At 37.7% G+C, this 21,841-nt stretch overlaps 1 protein-coding gene and 1 long non-coding RNA gene across 6 annotated transcripts in view; both read right to left on the minus strand.

Annotated features, from left to right (window-relative positions):
* Positions 1–21,841, minus strand: part of LOC133664596 (gastrula zinc finger protein XlCGF26.1-like) — a 254,184-nt gene that overhangs the window by 226,990 nt on the left and 5,353 nt on the right. For all 5 annotated transcript variants that reach the window (XR_009828598.1, XR_009828599.1, XM_062069353.1 and 2 more), the window contains exon 2: positions 19,449–19,667. Coding sequence is in view for 3 of the 5 variants with exons in the window: in XM_062069353.1 (XP_061925337.1) it covers positions 19,449–19,667 (219 nt within the window). In the remaining 2 variants the exon portion in view is untranslated. The remainder of the gene's footprint in view (positions 1–19,448; positions 19,668–21,841) is intronic.
* On the minus strand, positions 2,672–4,331 carry LOC133664697 (uncharacterized). Its single transcript, XR_009828607.1, has 3 exons — positions 4,059–4,331; positions 3,799–3,970; positions 2,672–3,711 (listed from the first exon to the last, which is right to left on the minus strand). It is a non-coding gene; the product is annotated as an uncharacterized LOC133664697 (long non-coding RNA).

Here is a 21,841-nt window from a genome sequence, read left to right on the forward strand (position 1 = left end):
AAGTAACATGACAGTGGATATTTCACAAGATTTCACCAAAAAGTGGAAAATGGAGACTGATACTGATACTGTGTAATCATGTATTTGTCCTAAAATTATTTTGAGATAAAAATTGATGTCCCCCCAATGTTAAACTCATTTCTACGCTCACTGTGTGAAGACTGGAGGTTAATGTACTAATAAACTCAAAACATTTACCAAAAATGATGTGTATATGTTACCCAATAACAAGTCCGTCTGTAAGGCACACAAACACATTTATTCAACATCGTTATGAGGTAACATGGAAGATGCTAACGTTAAGCTAACTAGCGAGGTGATGCTGTGAAGAGCTGCTCCGCAAAGTTGGCATACAACCAAAAAATACTTTAAAATGTTATTATTAATGTTCACTTTCAATGTATTTATTTGGAACATGTCAAAACTTTACAAGCACAACTTCTGCTCAAGTGACCAACCGTCCAAAATGAGTGGAAGAAGCAAAGCTTGACTGGTCCCCCCCAGTGTAAAAACACAATGCCACTCAATGATGTGTTCAGTTTAGTTCAGTTTATTTATTTATATTGCACATTTAAAACAACCTCAGTTGGCCAAAGTGCTGTACAGACATAAGACATAAGGGGCACATGGTGTCACATTAACATGGTAACACAGAAGGATGAATAAAATACAATAGTAAAATATACGTTAAAGGCCTACTGAAATGAATTTTTTTTATTTAAACGGGTATAGCAGATCCATTCTATGTGTCATACTTGATCATTTAGCGATATTGCCATATTTTTGCTGAAAGGATTTAGTAGAGAACATCGACGATAAAGTTCGCAACTTTTGGTCGCTGATAAAAAAAGCCTTGCCTGTACCGGAAGTAGCGTGACGTCACAGGTTGAAGGGCTCCTCACATTTCCCCATTGTTTACACCAGCAGCCAGAGCGATTCAGACAGAGAAAGCGACGATTACCCCATTAATTTGAGCGAGGATGAAAGATTCGTGGATGAGGAACGTGAGAGTGAAGGACTAGAGTGTAGTGCAGGACATATCTTTTTTTCGCTCTGACCGTAACTTAGGTACAAGGGTTCATTGGATTCCACACTTTCTCCTTTTTCTATTGTGGATCACGGATTTGTATTTTAAACCACCTCGGATACTATATCCTCTTGAAAATGAGAGTCGAGAACGCGAAATGGACATTCACAGTGACTTTTATCTCCACGACAATACATCGGCGAAGCTCTTTAGCTACGGAGCTAACGTGATAGCACATCGGGCTTAAATGCAGATAGAAACAAAATAAATAAACCCCTGACTGGAAGGATAGACAGGAAATCAACAATACTATTAAACCATGGACATGTAAATACACGGTTAATGCTTTCCAGGCTGGCGAAGCTTAACAATGCTGTTGCTAACGACGCCATTGAAGCTAAATTAGCAACGGGACCTCACAGAGCTATGATAAAAACATTAGCGCTCCACCTACACCCGCCAGCCCTCATCTGCTCATTAACACCCGTGCTCACCTGCGTTCCAGCGATCGACGGAAGGACGAAGGACTTCACCCGATCATCCGTGAGGTCGGCGGCTAGCGTCGGCTAGCGTCGGCTCGCGCGTCTGCTATCCAAGTCAAAGTCCTCCTGGTTGTGTTGCTACAGCCAGCCGCTAATACACCGATCCCACCTACAACTTTCTTCTTTGCAGTCTTCATTGTTCATTAAACAAATTGCAAAAGATTCACCAACACAGATGTCCAGAATACTGTGGAATTTTGAGATGAAAACAGAGCTTTTTTGTATTGGATTCAATGGTGTACCAATACTTCCGTTTAACTGGTGACGTCATATATATATATATATATATATATATATATATATATATATATACATATATATATATATATATATATATATATATATATATATATATATATATATATATATATATATATATATATATATTGTTGCGTTTGACCAGATGTTCCTCCAAGGGGATGTAAAACACTGGTCAGTCCCAAGTTCTTTAGATGACATAAACTGAACTCAAAAGTACCACCAGGGCCAGGATAGGTATTTTGTAATTTATTGTCAAATATTTGAGAATAGAGACCAGCCTTGAACAACACATACGAATGCGTAGCCCAAGTTGATCTGAAAACTTCCCGTAAAACACTCTCCTCTTCAATATCTCCCCCCGCCCTCACTTGTCTCACCTCAAACACATGGGAAGCAAGGAGGATTCCTTCTCTCTGCCTTCCACCCCAAGGCCATCCCCAGTGCAAGCACTTTGTCATGAGATGATTAGAAAAGCAAAGAGTACAATATGGAACATTAGCTATATGTAATATGACTATGAAAATTAATAAGTAACACAAAATATGGATATATGAAGATATATATATATATCCTTCAATATATATATATATATATATATATATATATATATATATATATATATAATGTAATGTCATCCAGTATTAGTTGTTACAGTGTAAGTACATGAATATATATATATATATATATATATATATATATATATATATATATATATATATATATATATATATATATATATATATATATATATATATATATATATATATATATATATATATATATGTATATATATATATATATATATATATATGTATATATATATATATGATTTAATGTCATCCAGTATTAGTTGTTACAGTGTAAGTACATGAATATAGCGCATGTGACATACTTCGCTGCAGTAGATGGCAGTATGCACCTTTCATGTCATTGCTGCAAGCTGCCGTTAAACTAAAGGAATAATTGGTCAAAGGTTCTTTGATATCAAAGAGCTGCTACTTCAAAGAGCAGGATCTTTTAAAGACGGATCGTTCGCGAACCACCCATCACTAGGTGTTGGCAGGAAACGTCTTCATCTCATCTCTTTTTGCACTCAAAATAATTACTTACTTACTTTTAAAATCAGCTTTTCCGCTTTTTACATTTAAAACATGAGCCTAGAAATAAAGCCGGAAGTTAGCAACACGCAGGACAAAATGTGCGAATTACTAAAGGTGAGAAGGTTGGTGGAGCAGCGACTCGATGTTACTGTTGAAGAAATATTTGGAGTGTTGGAAAGAACCATAGCAAAGTACTAAGAGGAACTTTCTAGGACAAAGGAGGAGAACAAACGTCTACAAGAACTACTGGATGCTGTTTTCAAACCTCAAGTTGTGCCACACAGAGCAGGTTTGTTTCCATCTTTTTACCTTATCATGTCACCTAAAAGTCCATTCAAAAAGAATCAACAGCTTGTATATTGCTCACTAAATTATTTGATTACACTCTTGATTTGTGAATTTTATTTCACATCGTCTTCATGGTGATTATCCTGTAGAAACAAGATTGTTTCTTTTACATTTTGCTGTTGGGAGATGGCACCTTTTTTAAAATGACTGATTTATCTATTTTCTATTTGACATAAAAATAATTGTGTTGAAAGCCTCTGCATGAATTTAGATGTAGAAACAAGTTGCAAGATTAGAATGTATGAATGGCTTTGATGTGTACACTACTAGGGTTGGGTATCGTTTGAATTGGTACGATTCCGATTCCGATTCTTTGTTTCGATTCCGATTCCTGACTATTCTCGATTCCGATTCTTCTTGTACCATCAATGTGTTTGACAGGTAGTCCCTGGAAGGTGGTATGTATTTTGGGTTGAGAGTTTTCACCATATCCCTGCAAACATAAACAAACATGTAATGTTGCTGTTACTTTTTAGCCCAGTATCAATTAGCTTAGCTCTAACGTTATTGCTTAACTAACCTAAATGTTGGAGATTCCACCTCTGAAAAGGGATGCAGTCTTTTGACTATGTGTGCAGTGACCTTTCTGTGGCACTCTTCCGTCTGTGGCACCGACATCTTCCCCATTGCCGCTACGGTGAACGGAGTATGCTGAGCACATCACGGAGCCTGGCTCGCAGGTTGTAAATTGTCTATGAAAAAATATGCGGGCTAATTTGTTAGGTGCCTCAACGTTGGCGCAAAACACATTATTTATTGCATATATATTGTTTTACTTACCAGATTCGGACTGCAGTGCAGTCACCAAGGTGCCAGGCTGGGCGTCGGAGTCAGAGGAGGACGGTCGGCGCAGCGCGTCGAAGACGGTACACGCATTTATTTGTACTCCATGAACTCGGAGGTGCTTCATCATGTTCGACGTGCACCCTCCTAAGCACGAAACAGTCCTGTCGCACGTGTTACATTTCGCCAATATTTCATTTTTTTTAGTAAAATAAAGCCACATTTTCGACCGCCGACGCCCGCTATCCATGCTTGACTGACTTGCTCGGTAGTGATGGGTCCGGCAACACCGATGCATCGGCGCATGCGTCGAGCTCATAGAGCGATACCCTGTGTCGGTGCGCGTATCGCTTTTAGAAAGTCACGTGACCGAACACGAGCTGTTTTGGTCACGTGACCGCTCATGAGCTGTTCTGGTCACGTGACCGCTCATGAACTGTATTGCACTGACGCCTGCGCGTCAAACTGTTTATTAGGAAGCGGCGCAATGCGTGTTGTTGACGAACACCATTAGGGCCGCTTGTTGTCACTGTCACTCAAAGTTGCATTTCAAAATTACACAGAATAAATGTGTTTATTTTGTTTAGAATTCAGATGGGTTTGATTTGGTGCGCGGCATATATTGGCTGTGCGGCGCACGGTGTGCGCGGAGGACGCTTGAGCACTGCGCAATTGCGCAGGCGCGCACCTTAGAGGGAATGTTGCTCACAGGGCACAGAGGAGGCGTCAGTGCGATACAGTTCGCGTATCGGTCACGTGACCAAAGCAGCTCATGATCGGTCACGTGACTTTCTAAAAGCGGTACGCGCACCGACACAGGGTTTCGCTCTATGAGCTCGACGCATGCGCCTATGCATCTGTGTTGCAAGACCCATCACTACTGTTACTAGAGAAGGTACAGGAATGACGGCGTGGCGAAGTTGGTAGCGTGGCCGTGCCAGCAATCGGTTACTGGGGTTCAATCCCCACCTTCTACCATCCTAGTCATGATATATGTTCACATTATTTGACTGTATCTAAAAAAAGATAAAAATATATTTTTATTTAAATGAAGATATTAAATAATCCTAAATGAAATACAATGACTTGGTTTATATTATTGTATATACTAGGTCATAAAATCAGTGTCAGTTGAGTCGGTCCATAGGTTGCCTGTAGGGATTTTTAATGTCCAGCAGATGTCAGTATTTAGTGACACAGTATCGACACAGTATCAATACAGTTTTGCAATGTGTCGAAACGCTTCATGAGGCCTCATCAACCCATCACTATTGCTCGGCTACATAGGCTCGGCTATGCTAACACTTCCGGCGGTTGGCGCTTCTTCGTTGGTGTTCAGCGGCTTCTTCTTCCGGTCGGCGGACTTATTCTTTTTTTCCGGTCGGCGGACTGGGTATCGAAACTAGGAATCCAAATTTAAACTTTTGAACAAATCCGGGAGAATCGGAAAGTTAGTCCCGGTTCCAATCGATACTCGATACTCGATACCCAACCCTATACACTACCGTTCAAAAGTTTGGGGTCACCCAAACAATTTTGTGGAATAGCCTTCATTTCTAAGAACAAGAATAGACTGTCGAGTTTCAGATGAAAGTTCTCTTTTTCTGGCCATTTTGAGCGTTTAATTGACCCCACAAATGTGATGCTCCAAAAACTCAATCTGCTCAAAGGAAGGTCAGTTTTGTAGCTTCTGTAACGAGCTAAACTGTTTTCAGATGTGTGAACATCATTGCACAAGGGTTTTCTAATCATCAATTAGCCTTCTGAGCCAATGAGCAAACCGTTAGAACTTGTACCGTTAGAACACTGGAGTGATAGTTGCTGGAAATGGGCCTCTACCTATGTAGATATTGCACCAAAAACCAGACATTTGCAGCTAGAAAGTCATTTACCACATTAGCAATGTATAGAGTGTATTTCTTTAAAGTTAAGACTAGTTTAAAGTTATCTTCATTGAAAAGTACAGTGCTTTTCCTTAAAAAATAAGGACATTTCAATGTGACCCCAAACTTTTGAACGGTAGTGTATATCTGGAGCTTTGTTTCAAAATAAAATATAAAAATATTCTATTAACATGACATGAGGGAAGAAGTTTCTACTTTAACTCAGTTACATACTACATGACTTCTTCGCTACTCAGTGGCCTAGTGGTTAGAATGTCCGCCCTAAGATCAGTAGGTTGTGAGTTCAAACCCCGGCCGAGTCATACCAAAGACTATAAAAATGGGACTCATTATCTCCCTGCTTGGCTTGCAGCATCAAGGGTTGGAATTGGGGTTTAAATCACCAAATTGATTCCCGGGCGTGGCCGCCGCTGCTGCTCTCTGCTCCCCTCAACTCCCACGGGGTGAACAAGGAGATGGGTCAAATGCAGAGGACAAATTTCACCACACATAGTGTGTGTGTGACAACCATTGGTAGTTTAACTTTACTTTTTGTTTCCAGGAAGTGAAAAAGGTGGTGGTCGACCAAGCCAAGATGGCTGTTGTGCAGCAACCTGTGAGCCAACTCTCTTTGAGTGCACAACGGGCCTAGATCAGGGGTGTCAAGCATACGGCACACGGGCCGGATCAGGCCCTCCAACAGGTTTTATCCGGCCCGCGGTACGAGTTTGCTAAGTACAAAAATGAGTCGAAATTTTTGAATGAAAGAAACTGCTCTTCTAAATGTGTCCTCTAGATGTCGCAATAGCAATTCTTTGTATCTTTGTAGATGATGCTACATATGTAAAAAAAAAACACACAAAAAAAACCACATGATGTTAGCGCACCAGTCGGGGAAAATGAGCAAACTACATCAATAACATCCTGTAATTTGATTTTGATATTATTTTTTCATCATGATAGATTGAAAGTTAACACCAATGAGTTGACTGATGAACATTATCACATCATTGATTCTGAAAGTGTAAAAAAGGACAAATAAAGATTGAATACTATTAACCGCAACATATAAGTGTAAAAAAAAAAAACCCAACAACATTATGATTTGTACATTTTCAAAATGTGTTTGTTCTATTTTTAAACAAACAAAACAATATGCAGTTGTCTTTATTTTTAAATTATTTTACCAGTCCGGCCCACTTGGGAGTAGATTTTTCTCCTTGTGGCCCCCAATCTAAAATTAGTTTGATACCCCTGGCCTCGATCTTCCTGCGAAAAGCAGATATGAGAAAAAAATCTAACTATGAAACAGAACAGATCTCTAAAGATACGTTGAGTAATATGAAGGATTATCCGTCGGTCGCGTTCCCAGACATGTGGAACTATCTTGAGTTCCAGACATCATTCTACGCATTCATGTAAACAAACAAGGACTAGGACCCGACATCTGCCACCCGTGACTGCATATCCATTTAACTAACTAGCTATTATTCAATCATCACCATATTTGATCTTTGTCCTGTTGTTGGTTAATAAAAGTCCACAAGTGGTCTACTTGTAACCGAAGTTAGTTAACCGACGTTAGTGATCATCTGCCAATTTTCGCAATATATGATGGAAACTACAAGAAGAAGAACATGGAAGACGAAAAGACATTTCGAAGACTAAACACAGAGAAGAGGATCATTGCTTTCAAAAATGAGCTAGAAAAGCAAAATTGGGACAATGTGTACAATGAAAATGATGTTGATGACGCATGTGAACATTTCTTAAACACGTTCATAATACTTTATGACAAACATTGTCCATGGAAACTACTCAGTAGAAAGCAGAGAAATATAACAATCAACCATGCATGACAAAAGGATTAAAAAATGCTTGTAATAAGAAGAATACATTATATAGAAAATGTATAACACAAAGAACTACAGAGACAGAAAATAAGTACAACATTTATAAAAACAAGCTAACTACCGTACTACGAACATGTAGAATAATAATATTAGAGTCAATTATTAGACAGAAACAATAACAATATGAGAGCAACGAGGGGCATCCTCAATAGCATTATTAAAAATGGCACTAAGAGGGATTACCCCCAATACTTCTCAGACGGAAACAAAAATAATGACAACATGAAGGAAGTAGTTGAGAGCTTCAATAATTAGTTTGTAAATACTAGACCAAAATTGGATGAAAGGATTCCAGACCCAGTTTCAACTGAGGACTATAACGACACCATAGATAGAAATCACAATTCCATGTTCCTCAATAATGTGACAAAGGAGGAAATTGTTAAATTAAAAAAAAAAAAGCAAATCTAAGACTTCATTCGATAGTAATGGAATTCATACGGAAATGATAAAAAAAGGTTATTGAAGAGATCTCAGGACCATTGATGTATATTAGTAACCTATCATCTCAAACAGGCAAATTCACAAACTAAAGGAAAATAGCTAAAGTTGCACCAATTTACAAATTATAGACCTGTTTCTTTACTTCCACAATTTTATATAATTCATGAAAAACTGTTCAGTAACAGATTAGAGAGTTCATAAACAAACATAGAATACTCGCTGAGAACCAATATGGATACACAGCTAACATTTCAACTTTGATGGCTTTTATTGAAATGACAGAAGATATCACACTGGTCTTTAACTGGGTTAGAAGTTACTTAACCAACAGGAAACAATACGTGAAGCTGGGCGAACACACATCTACAACACTAAATACCTCCTGTGGTGTACCTCAGGGATCAATACTAGGAGTAAAATTGTTCAATCTATATATAAATGACATTTGTAAAGTTACAAAATATTTAAAGTTAGTATTATTGTTCAGGAGAGAAAACACATAAGTTAATACAAATAATAACAGAATAAATGAACATATTAATAAGATGGTTTGAAAAAAACAGACTATCTTTGAATCTCAGTAAAACTAAAATAATGCTATTTGGTAACAGTAGAAGGGAAAGTCAAACACAAATACAAATAAATGGAATACAAATTGAAAGAGTAAATGAAACCAAATTTCTAGGTATAATGATTGATAATAAAATGAACTGGAAATCTCATATAAAAACTATACAGCATAAAGTAGCAAGAAACACGGCAATAATGAATAAAGCAAAATATGTTCTGGACCAAAAATCACTTCATATTCTCTACTGCTCGCTAGTGTTACATATCTGAGTAATTGGGCAGAAATATGGGAAATAACTACAAAAGTACACTTCATTCATTAACTGTGTTACAAAAAAGATCAGTTAGAATAATACATCATGTTGGATGTAGAGAAAATTCAAACCCTTTAATCATTGAATTGAAAATACTGCACAAAGCAAACTACAATCTGCTAGCCAAGAATATACAACAATTCTTCTCAACAAAAGAGGAGAAATATAATCTTAGAGGAAAATGTAATTTAAAACATTTGTACGCACGTACAACCAGTGTTGGGTTAATTACTGAAAACCAGTAACTAGGTACAGTTACTAGTTACTTTATTTCAAAAGTAACTCAGTTACTAACTCAGTTACTTACACCAAAAAGTAATGTGTTACTGTGAAAAGTAACTATTTAGTTACTTTTTTTTTTCTTTTTTCTTTTTTAAGGCTCCCATGAATGCCCTTTTAGCCTTCATTTCAGTACTGTTATTGCACTGGAGAATAATACAATCTGTTGATCAACTTAACATGCATTTGCATCACTGAACTCTGCTAAGCAATGTGCTCTACATACAACACACAAAGGCAAAGATATGTTTCAAAGGGCCAATTTATTTCAGGCCAGAACACATTGACAAAACTATTTTAAGTAGCTGCAACATAACATACATAAGTAACAAACAGCATAATAACAACATAGCTGTAAACCTGGCTTCACCCAAGGAAGGCACACATGACATACACAAAGCCTAACCAGGCATTTTTTTTCTCAAGGAATTCTGAAATAAAATCATGTCTTCATGAGATCAACACTGTACTGAAGTCCAGAACACTACACATTTCCCCAGTTTTAGTTTAGAGATAAGGAAAGATTGCCCTGGCCCACTAGGATCCCTCTTTATGTTTGTGAACTTTATAGTCTATACATTTAGAGTGATGTGATAATCAAACACTCTAGAAGTCTAGAATGAAAGAGTATATAAGAGAATTGACAGAGTGTGTACCTTCAGTGATGAATGATGAGCAGAGACAGAGTTTGGAGTGTTTTCTTTAGCTCGCTTTCCATGTTTATGTACTCACTGCCCAGGTACTTGGAACATGTTTTCCGTGTCATTTGCTGTTTGACGCCGCTATCATGCTAATTAGCTGCTTGAAAGCGGGTGACACCACTGTAGAAAGAGCGTGCATGTCTCAATGGCTCTATCAATGTTGCCCTGGGTAGCAGTGCCTCCGTTAAAATCCTTAAGTGGAGCTGAAGTGGCATCGGAGTCTGTGTCTCTCTTTACTAGCTTCGTCGCGTGTTGCTTATGTAGCTGTTTCAGCAGATTTGAATTGCTGCTTTGGGCAGTAATCCCGGGCGCGGTCACTGCTGCTGCTCACTGCTCCCCTCACCTCCCAGGGGGTGATCAAGGGTGATGGGTCAAATGCAGAGAATAATTGCGCCACACCAAGTGTGTGTGTGACAATCATTGGCACTTTTAACTTTAACTTTAAGTAGATGGGATCTTCGATCCAAGACACAACTTACATTTAACTAAAATGTTCTTTTCTTTGTGCTCGACAAAAGAAAAGTATTGAGAATGTCTCCATGTTAAAAAACTCGACTTCTGGCTTCGCCATGATGTCTTGTTAGTTGTTATGAGAGTAGCGTATGTGTGTGTGTGTGTGTGTGTGTGGCCCTTTAAGATATGACAGCATGTGAGGTGAGTGACGTCAGTGAGTGAGTGGGCGAGAGAAGTGAGCGAGCGGCAACAGTGAGTGCGTGCTGGTGATCTAGCTTGGTGCATGGCTGCGTGCAAGACACCAATAAAGTTACAAAGTTGCAACAAACCGCCGGCCTTGTCATTCACCCTCGAGTCCGGAGCTGTACCGACCCACTGCCGGGTAAAGTGAAGGTTGTTAGCCCCGAAGTACATAGGCCCTGGAGGAACGTCTCCCCTGCGCTCCTCAACTACGGTATGGGAGCGGGAGCGGGAGCGGGAGCGGGAGCGGGAGGGCCCCCCCCCACCTCCACCCACAAAAAGCACGCCTCTTTTCCTTGTGACACAGAAGAACGACACCGCAGCGCTCCGATAAAACACACTCAGATCTTCTGTTTCTAGCCGATACTACATACAAAATAACATAAAATAACGCAGTAACGCATCATGTAGTAACGGTAACTGAGTTACTGAATATAAAAAATAACGCGTTAGATTACTAGTTACTGCCGAAACTAACGGCGTTACAGTAACGCGTTACAGTAACGCGTTACTTTGTAACGCGTTACTTTGTAACGCGTTAGTCCCAACACTGCGTACAACACTTAAGACCGGCTGTATTTCCCCCAGGGATCAGTAAAGTACTCTCTATTCTATTCTATTCAGTGTATCAGTATGTGGAATTAAATGATGGAATGGATTAAGCAAAGAAATCAACCAATGTACTAATATAATCCACTTGAAGAAACTCCTCAAACTTAAAGTGTTTACAAAGTACAAAGAAGAAAAACCATGATAAACATTCTGAATTTATTTCATCCATCCATTCATTTTCTAGATACTCTTATTTATCTCACCATATGAAATATAACTTATGGAGTATATTGTAAATAATTTGAGAACAGGAAGTGAACACAAGTTTTTGTAAACACAAACTCAAATTTCACGCCTCAATCTCAAAAAATTGTATGAAGCATATGACAAAGTATATGTAAAAAATAAAATATAAATAATGCAATAATAAGTTGATAAAAGCATCACATTGAGTGACTAATATAAGTAATATTATTAATTAAGATAGAAAACAACACAATGAATAATAAAAAACAGAAGTTCAACATGATCAATAAAAAGCCTGATTAAAAAAGTGTGTCCTTAGCCCTTTTAAAAAAATATCAACGGTCTCTGCAGTCCTGGGGCTCTCTGGCAGGCTGTAACACAGGTGGGGGCCATAAGAGAATATAGGACCCACTCTCTGTCAAATAGCCAAAAACCCATCAATCAAAATGATTTATGACCTCTAAGCCACGCCCCCGGCTTCCGGTGTGATCAGTAGGTCAGTGACAATATGATTTGACCGATCAATCCATTAAAGATGACCATGTATTTTACAGTCTGATACTAACAGTCTGATTTGTCAGATGTCAGTTGTTTGTTTTGAAAATATATGAAAGCTGTGTCTATGTCATCTCTATATATATAATATATTTCATTCAACGCCTCTTCATTTTTGGAACTCTGAAAGAAATGGAGAGGGTACTATGTTAGGCATGTTAGTGTGTGTGTGTGTGTGTGTGTGTGTGTGTGTGTGTGTGTGTGTGTGTGTGTGTGTGTGTGTGTGTGTGTGTGTGTGTGTGTGTTCTTGAGACATGAAGAAGGAAAAGTAAATTCCATATGAGGAGGTGTGAACAAGTTAGGACATAAATCATGGTCCCAATAACATTGCATCGAATAGAGAGCCAAATACTAGAGTATGTGAACATTGCTCCAAAGTCAGGATTTTTTGTTGATTTAATGTGCATAAAAATTTAACATTGACAGGTGCAAAGGCAGCAATATATGATAAAACAAGACGGCAACTAAAGAAGGACTAAAGAAGGACTTCCCTATTCATCCCCCTCTGGCCAACATATGTAATAACAAGTGTGAGTAAGAAATTGAAATGTGCCTCCTTTGGGCAAAATGTATAAAATACATATGTATATAGAGACATACTGTAATAACTTGAAGTAAATAATGAAGATTAAAAAATTAAAATTAAACAAAAAATTTAAATCAAAACTTATTAAGATTAACTAAATAGTATGTATATATTAATGTTGTAAATACAAATCTTTATATATCTAGAAAGGGTGGTCCTAAAGAGGTAGGCACTGTCACATCTAATAGAGAGCCAAATACTAGAGTATGTGAACATTGCTCCAAAGTCAAGATTTTCTGTTGATTTAATGTGCATACAAAAGTGAACATTGACAGGTGCAAAGGCAGCAATATATTCCCTATTCATCCCCAAAAAACCCGCCAGGTGAGCAGCTGATTTTAACACTTCCGGTGCTGACGTAAGACAACCCGCGTCCCATTTTTTTTTAAAAATTAAATAAGTTTATTTCCGTCATATAATCAACTATTAACCATTTTGTGTCATCAGTTTAACAGTACAGATTATACATATTTAACAATCATACACATTTACACACAAAAAAAAGAAAAATAATTACAGAAAAAGGAATAGGCTGAAGCCAAAGCTTATATTTGGGGGGATTACCCCCAATACTTCTTAGACGGAAACAAAAATGATGACAAAATAAATGAAGTAGTTGAAAGCTTCAATAATTACTTTGTAAATATTGGACCAAAATTGGAAGAAAGGATTCCAGACCCAGTTTCAATTGAGGACTATAATGATACCATAGAGCAAAATCCCAACTCCATGTTCCTCAGTAATGAGACACAGGAGGAAATAGTTATAATCGTGTAATCTAAGACTTCAACTGATTGTAATGGAATAGATATGGAAACGATAAAAAAGGTTATCGAAGAGATCTCAGCACCATTAGTGTATATTAGTAACCTATCATCTCAAACTAAATTCCCAAAACAAAATGAAAATAGCTAAAGTTGCACCAATTTATAAGACTGGAGACAAACACCAATTTACAAATTATAGACCTGTTTCTTTACTTCTACAATTTTCTAAAATCATTGAAAAAATGTCCAATAACAGATTAAAGAGTTTCACAAACAAAATTAGAATACTAGATGAGAACTAATATGGATACAGAGCAAATGTTTAAACTTCGATTGCTCTAATTTAAAGGCCTACTGAAACCCACTACTACCGACCACGCAGTCTGATAGTTTATATATCAATGATGAAATCTTAACATTATAACACATGCCAATACGGCCGGGTTAACTTATAAAGTGACATTTTAAATTTGCCGCTAAACTTCCGGTTCGAAACGCCTCTGAGGATGACGTATGCGCGTGACGTAGCCCGACGAACACGGGTATGCCTTCCACATTGAAGCCGGTACGAAAAAGCTCTGTTTTCATTTCATAATTCCACAGTATTCTGGACATCTGTGTTCGTGAATCTGTTTCAATCATGTTCATTGCATTATGGAGAAGGAAGCCAAGCAAGCAAAGAAGAAAGTTGTCGGTGCGAAATGGACGTATTTTTCGAACGTAGTCAGCCACAACAGTACACAGCCGGCGCTTCTTTGTTTACATTCCCGAAAGATGCAGTCAAGATGGAAGAACTCGGATAACAGAGACTCTAACCAGGAGGACTTTTGATTTGGATACACAGACGCCTGTAGAGAACTGGGACAACACAGACTCTTACCAGGATTACTTTGATTTGGATGACAAAGACGCAGACGTGCTACTGTGAGTATGCAGCTTTGGCTTTTTTTTGCGTATGTACGTAACTTTTTTAAAATATATAAGCTTTATGAACCTTGGGTTAGGTGAACGGTCTTTTGGGCTGAGTGATTGTGTGTGTTGATCATGTGTTTGAATTGTATTGGCGTGTTCTATGGAGCTAGGAGCTAGCAGAGGAGCTAGGAGCTAGCATAACACGTACCGTACCGTAAGTGCGCGTCACGTACGTAACTTTTTAAAAATATATAAGCTTTATGAACCTTGGGTTAGGTGAACGGTCTTTTGGGCTGAGTGATTGTGTGTGTTGATCGGGTGTTTGAATTGTATTGGCGTGTTCTATGGAGCTAGGAGCTAGCAGAGGAGCTAGGAGCTAGCATAACAAACACGCAGGTGTTATTATGCAGGATTAATTTGTGGCATATTAAATATAAGCCTGGTTGTGTTGTGGCTAATAGAGTATATATATGTCTTGTGTTTATTTACTGTTGTAGTCATTCCCAGCTGAATATCAGGTACCGTGAGTATGCAGCCTTGGCTGCTAAACATTCGATAACTTGACCGTATGTGCGCGTCACGTACGTAACTTTTTAAAAATATATAAGCTTTATGAACCTTGGGTTAGGTAAACGGTCTTTTGGGCTGAGTGATTGTGTGTGTTGATCAGGTGTTTGAATTGTATTGGCGTGTTCTATGGAGCTAGGAGCTAGCAGAGGAGCTAGGAGCTAGCATAACAAACACGCAGGTGTTTTTATGCAGGATTAATTTGTGGCATATTAAATATAAGCCTGGTTGTGTTGTGGCTAATAGAGTATATATATGTCTTGTGTTTATTTACTGTTGTAGTCATTCCCAGCTGAATATCAGGTCACCCCCGGCTCTCACAGCATCTTCCCTATCTGAATAGCTTCAACTCCCCACTAGTCCTTCACTTGCACTTTACTCATCCACAAATCTTTCATCCTCGCTCAAATTAATGGGGAAATTGTCGCTTTCTCGGTCCGAATCTCTCTCACTTCATGCGGCCATCATTGTAAACAATAGGGAACTTTGCGTATATGTTCAACTGACTACGTCACGCTACTTCCGGTAGGTGCAAGCCTTTTTTTTATCAGATACCAAAAGTTGCAATCTTTATCGTCGTTGTTCTATACTAAATCCTTTCAGCAAAAATATGGCAATATCGCGAAATGATCAAGTATGACACATAGAATAGATCTGCTATCCCCGTTTAAATAAAAAAAATTCATTTCAGTAGGCCTTTAAATGACCAATACAATAAATAGTAAAAAATGTGCGGCAGCAGTGTTGTTGGATCTAACTAAAGCATTTGACACAACTAATCACAATATTTTAATCAAAAAACTAGAACGGTATGGCATCAGAGGGCTGGTCTTAAACTGGATAAGAAGTTATTTAACCAACAGGAAACCCTACATGAAGCTGGGCGAACACACTTCTACAACACTAAATATTTCCTGTGGTGTACCTCAGGGATCAATACTAGGACCAAAATTATTCAAGCTCTATATAGATGACATTTGTAAAGTTACAAAAGATTTAAAGTTAGTATTATTTGCAGATGATACAACAGTGTTTTGTTCAGGAGAGAACACACAGAAATTAATAAAAATAATAACAGAAGAAATTAACACATTAAAAAGATAGTCTGTTTTTGTCAAACTAACTTTGAATCTCAGTAAAACTAAAATAATGCTATTTGGTAACAGTAGAAGAGAAAGTCAAACACAAATACAAATAGACGGAATATAAATTGAAAGAGTAAATGAAACCACATTTCTAGGTATAATGGTTGATGATACAATGCACTGGAAATCTCATATGAAAAAATATACAACATAAAGTAGCAAGAAGCACATCAATAATGAATAAAGCAAAACATGTTCTCGACCAAAAATCACTTCATATTCTCTACTGCTCACTAGTGTTACATATCTGAGTTATTGTGTAGAAATATGGGAAATAACGACAAAAGTACACTTCATTCATTAACTGTGTTACAAAAAAGATCAGTTAGAATAATACATCATGTTGGATATAGAGAACATACAAACCCTTTATTTATTGAATCTAAAATACTGAAATTCCACGACATAGTGAATTTGCAAACAGCTAAAATGATGCATAAAGCAAACTATAACCTGCTAGCCAATAATGTACAACAATTATTCTCAAAAAAAGAGGAGAAATATATTCTAACAGAAAAATGTAATTCAAAACATTTGTATGCACGTACAACACTTAAGACCTTCAGTATATCAGTATGTGGAATTAAATGATGGAATGGATTAAACAAATAAATCAAACAATGTACTAATACGATCCACTTCAAGAAACTCTTCAAACTTAAAGTGTTTACAAAGTACAAAGAAGAAGAAACAAGATGAACATTCTGAATTTATTTCATCCATCCGTTCATTTTCTAGATAATCTTACTTATCTCACCATATGAAATATAACTTACTTCACCGAGTATTATTTATTTACTTATTTTTATTGTGATTACTTATGGACTATATTGTGAATAAATTGAGAACAGGGAGTGAACAAAAGTTTTAGCAACTGCTATGTAAAAGAAAAGGGGTAGGATTAAATCAACTCTGCTTCTTCCTACTCCTTTTCCAACATGTTGAAAAGACAAACTGGAAATAGTGATGTATCATGTTGTATGCATGCATGTGTGATGTATCATGTTGTATGCATGCATGTGTGATGTATCATGTTGTATGCATGCATGTTTGATGTATCATGTTGTACGCATGCATGTGTGATGTATCATGTTGTATGCATGCATGTGTGATGTATCATGTTGTATGCATGCATGTGTGATGTATCATGTTGTATGCTTGCGTGTTCGAAATAAACTCAAACTCAACTCAACTCAACTAATATTTGGTCGATATTCAAGCCACAAAATGCAAATGGAGTATTGTTGGCGTTTTTTGGATGGTTATAGAGGACCTCCCATTGGCTTCATTGCAAGTGGACTTTTATTTACATTTATGAGTTAGAATTAGGGCTGGGCGATATATCGAATATACTCGATATATCAAGCGTTTGTCTCTGTGCGATATAGAAAATGACTATATGGTGATATTGGAGTATACGTTCTCACGCAGTTGCTTTTAGCTGCGGGCATTACACTACAGGCTCTTCTCACTCTCTTTCTTGTCTCTCCTCACAGAGACATAAAACAAGCGCACCTTCTAACATACGTCACATACTGTCACGCGTGCAACGTCATACGCACTCGCGGAGCAGACAGGTAGCGGCATGGTAACGTTAGCTGTGGTGCTAGTGGTAATACGTGAGAAAGAAGGTGCGAATCTGGTAACAAATGAAGGAATATTTCATTCCCAAAAAAAAACAGCACGGGGTGGTTTGGCTTCAAGCGGGTAGATGGTGAACAAGTATGCGGCAAAAGCGTTGCTACAAAAAGTAGCAGCACTACTAATGTAGCATCATTTGAAAAGTCACCCGCTAGAGAATGAAGAGTGCTTGAAACTGCATGTCAACATCTCCGTTCAGTGCCACACCCACAAAATGCCCAAGCAATCATTTCCAGATCAACACCGTATGAAACAAATAGTCAACAACAGAAGGAGATAACGTCCGCAGGAACCTACCACATAGTGAAGGACATACACTATTTGATTTCCTAGCTCATTTTTATTTGACACTTAATGTAATATCTTGTGTGACATCATGCACAAAAGTGCACTTTATTTGTTTTAAACTACCGTAATTTCCGGACTATAAGCCGCTAATTTTTCCCCTCGTTCTGGTCCCTGCGGCTTATACAACGGTGCGGCTTATTTGCGGCCTGTTCTTCTCCGACACCGACGAAGAGGATTTCGGTGGTTTTAGTACGCAGGAGGAAGACGATGACACAATGATTAAAGACTGATTTTTCATATACCGGTAGGCTGGTTATTTTGATAACGTACATGTGAGCACTTTGTATTACTTTGCACCGTTGTATTATTTGTACTCTGCACGAATGCTGTTCGCCATGTCAAAGATGTGAAAGTTTGATTGAATGATTGAAAGATTTATTGTTAATAAATGGGACGCTTTGCGTTCCCAAACAGTCATCTCTGTCCCGACAATCCCCTCCGTGGTAGCAGGAACCCCTATATACACTACGGTAATTACACATCAAAACCCTGCGGCTTATAGTCGGGTGCGGCTTATATATGGAGCAATCTGTATTTTCCCCTAAATTTAGCTGGTGCGGCTTATAGTCCGGAAATTACGGTATTGTACTGGCGTTCTGTACAAAAAGTGCACTTTAATTTAGTGTTGTTTTGATATGTCATCTAAGTGACATCATGCACAAAAATGCACTAATAACTTGTTTTAAAATGTCTCTGACAATCTTGCACTTTCTGTTTGGAAATGACATGAATGTTTGTGCTACTGCTTAATAACTGTTTAATAAATACTGTTTTGGTAAATTGACTTAGTTGTGATTTCCCTCTCTGCATGAAAGTTTAAAATGAGCATATATTAATACAGTAAGAAGAATAATGTTTTAATGTAGACACATAGAATCTTCATACTGCTGTGATTATATGCATCAAGTGTTCATTCAAGGCTAAGGCAAAATATCCAGATATATGTCATGTATCGTGACATGGCCTAAAAATATTGAGATATTAATAAAAGGCCATATCGCCCAGCCCTAGTTAGAATGTGATTTTTTTTTTTTAAATATATCCACCGTCATGTCTTTTATAATGATTGTGAACGATAGAAAAATTCCCCCAAAAAAGTGTAGTTCCCCTCTAAATTCCAATGAATAGATTTAAGACTTTAAGTCTATGAGCATGAACTGATGAAGCCTACTTGGATGAGAGGACAAACGTCTTCTAAGACAAAGTGAACAGTCCAGTTGTGATGGATTGAATGCCCTGAGAATAAAAGGATATGTGGATGTTGTGCTTACTTGGTCTGTGATGAAGCTGTGAGGACTCAGGTGGTTTGTCTTCATGCTCTTCAGTCTTCACAGAGACAACAGTCAGTGGAAACTTGGTGAGATCATCCTCCTCCTGCCCTAGAAGACACTCTCCCTCCTGAGTGACCCTACATTCTTCCTCTTCCGCTTTAATGTGGGGGATATGTGGATCCTCCTCTTCCTCTTCAATGTGGGGGGGCTGCTGGACGTCTGTTGGGTAAATAAGTAAATAAGATAAAGAGAGAATAGAAATAGTTTCGGACTGACTCTGTTAACACAACGTGTTCTTTTGTTTGTTGTGTTGTTGTTGTGTTTGTTATCCCAGCCTTTTAAGTTACTTCAAAAGTGGTACAGTGAGTAAAAAAAACAAAGCTTGGAAATTTGAGGGGGGCAATTTGAAAAGTATTTCTAGGGAACTAGCCAGCATTGATCGAGGTATTCTTAATTTATCATCTAACCATGAAGTGCTTTGACAGGCTGGTCAAAGGTCACATCACCTCTATCCTACCCCCCTTTACTTTGCAAATCTAAGCGTTTCACCGAGGATGCCATAACCACTGCACGACACCTGTCCCTGGAACACCTGGGGGAAAAAAATGAATACAATGTTCTGGATGCTGTTTGTGGATTTAATCTTGGTCTTCAATACCGTAATCACACAGCACCTGATCAACAAAATGGGCCCACTAGGACTGAACACACACCTGTAAAACTAAATACAGGACTTTTTAATAATTTGTACGGGGAGAGAATAACAGATCAGACACCATTATGCTGAGCACAGGCTCTCCACAGGGCTATGTTCTCAGCCCCCTACTTTTTACACCCTGATGACCCATGACCGTTGTGCTGAGTACAACACAAACCACATCGTTAGGTATGCGGATGACACAACAGTGGTGGGTCTCATCCATGACGACAAGGAGAAGCACTACAGAGAGGAAGTGGAACTTTTTGTTGACTGGCAGCAGCAATGTTTCTAAAGGTATCAGCAAATATAATGTATTTGTGTATTAATTAATGCCATTTGTAATCCCACTTAAAAAAATGCAATGCTCATCTCCAACCGCACATGATTATACTTAGTTTAAAGCCTTTCTGAAGCATAGAGCACCAAAAAATATATGTTTCCCAGCTGTGGTCTGTATGGTACTCAGTCCACCACTTGTGGCAGTAATGACAACATCAAAAAAACCGAAGAAGTCATAGAAAAGTTATGACTAAAGTGGTGAAACTGTTTTTTATGTGCATTTTAAATTTGTTGACAGTTTAGTTAAGAAACCTATTAACTATTAGTTTATGTATTTTAGCAGAACGTGATTGTATCCACTATATATATATTTTTTTTTTTATTTTATTTTATTTTATTACACAAGCGTGTTAAAAGTGTTCACCTGCCAACACAAGAACAGGCGCATTCTTCTTTTTAAACGATATTTCAGCCCCACCATCTTTTGTTATTCCACCATGACTCTAGCTCTACTCAGTCTAGGTCATTTTTTGTTGTGCAAATACTCTTCAGAGACATATAATATTAGAGAAAAAATTATTTTAAAACATTTGTATGCACGTACAACACTTAAGACCTTCGGTATATCAGTATGTGGAGTTAAATGATGGCATGGATTAAGCAAAGAAATCAAACAATGTACTAATATAATCAACTTCAAGAAACTCTTCAAACTTAAAGTGTTTACAAAGTACAAAGAAGAAGAAACATGATACACATTCTGAATTTATTTCATGCATCCATTCATTTTCTAGATACTCTTATTTATCTCACCATATGAAATATAACTTACTTCACTCATTATTATTTATTTATTTTCAATGTTATTGCTTATGGAGTATATTGTGAATAAATTGAGAAAAGGAAGTGAACAAAAGTTTTAGCAACTGTTATGTAAAGGAAAAGGGGTATGATTAAATAAGCTCTGCTTCTTCCTACTCCTTTTCAAACATGTTGAATAGAGAAACTGGAAATTGTGATGTATCATGTTGTATGCATGTATGTGTGATGTATCATGTTGTATACATGCATGTGTGATGTATCATGTTGTATGCATGCATGTGTGATGTATCATGTTGTAAGCATGCATGTGTGATGTATCATGTTGTATGCATGCATGTGATGTATCATGCTGTATGCATGCATGTGTGATATATCATGTTGTATGCATGCGTGATGTATCATGCTGTATGCATGCATGTGTGATATATCATGTTGTATGCATGCATGTGTGATGTATCATGCTGTATGCATGCATGTGTGATGTATCATGTTGTATGCATGCATGTGTGATGTATCATGTTGTATGCATGCATGTTCCAAATAAACTCAAACTCTTAAAGGCACACTGTGTAATATTTTAAAATATTCTGTT

The sequence above is a fragment of the Entelurus aequoreus genome, linkage group LG14, assembly GCF_033978785.1.
Source record: "Entelurus aequoreus isolate RoL-2023_Sb linkage group LG14, RoL_Eaeq_v1.1, whole genome shotgun sequence".
Lineage (NCBI taxonomy): Eukaryota > Metazoa > Chordata > Actinopteri > Syngnathiformes > Syngnathidae > Entelurus > Entelurus aequoreus.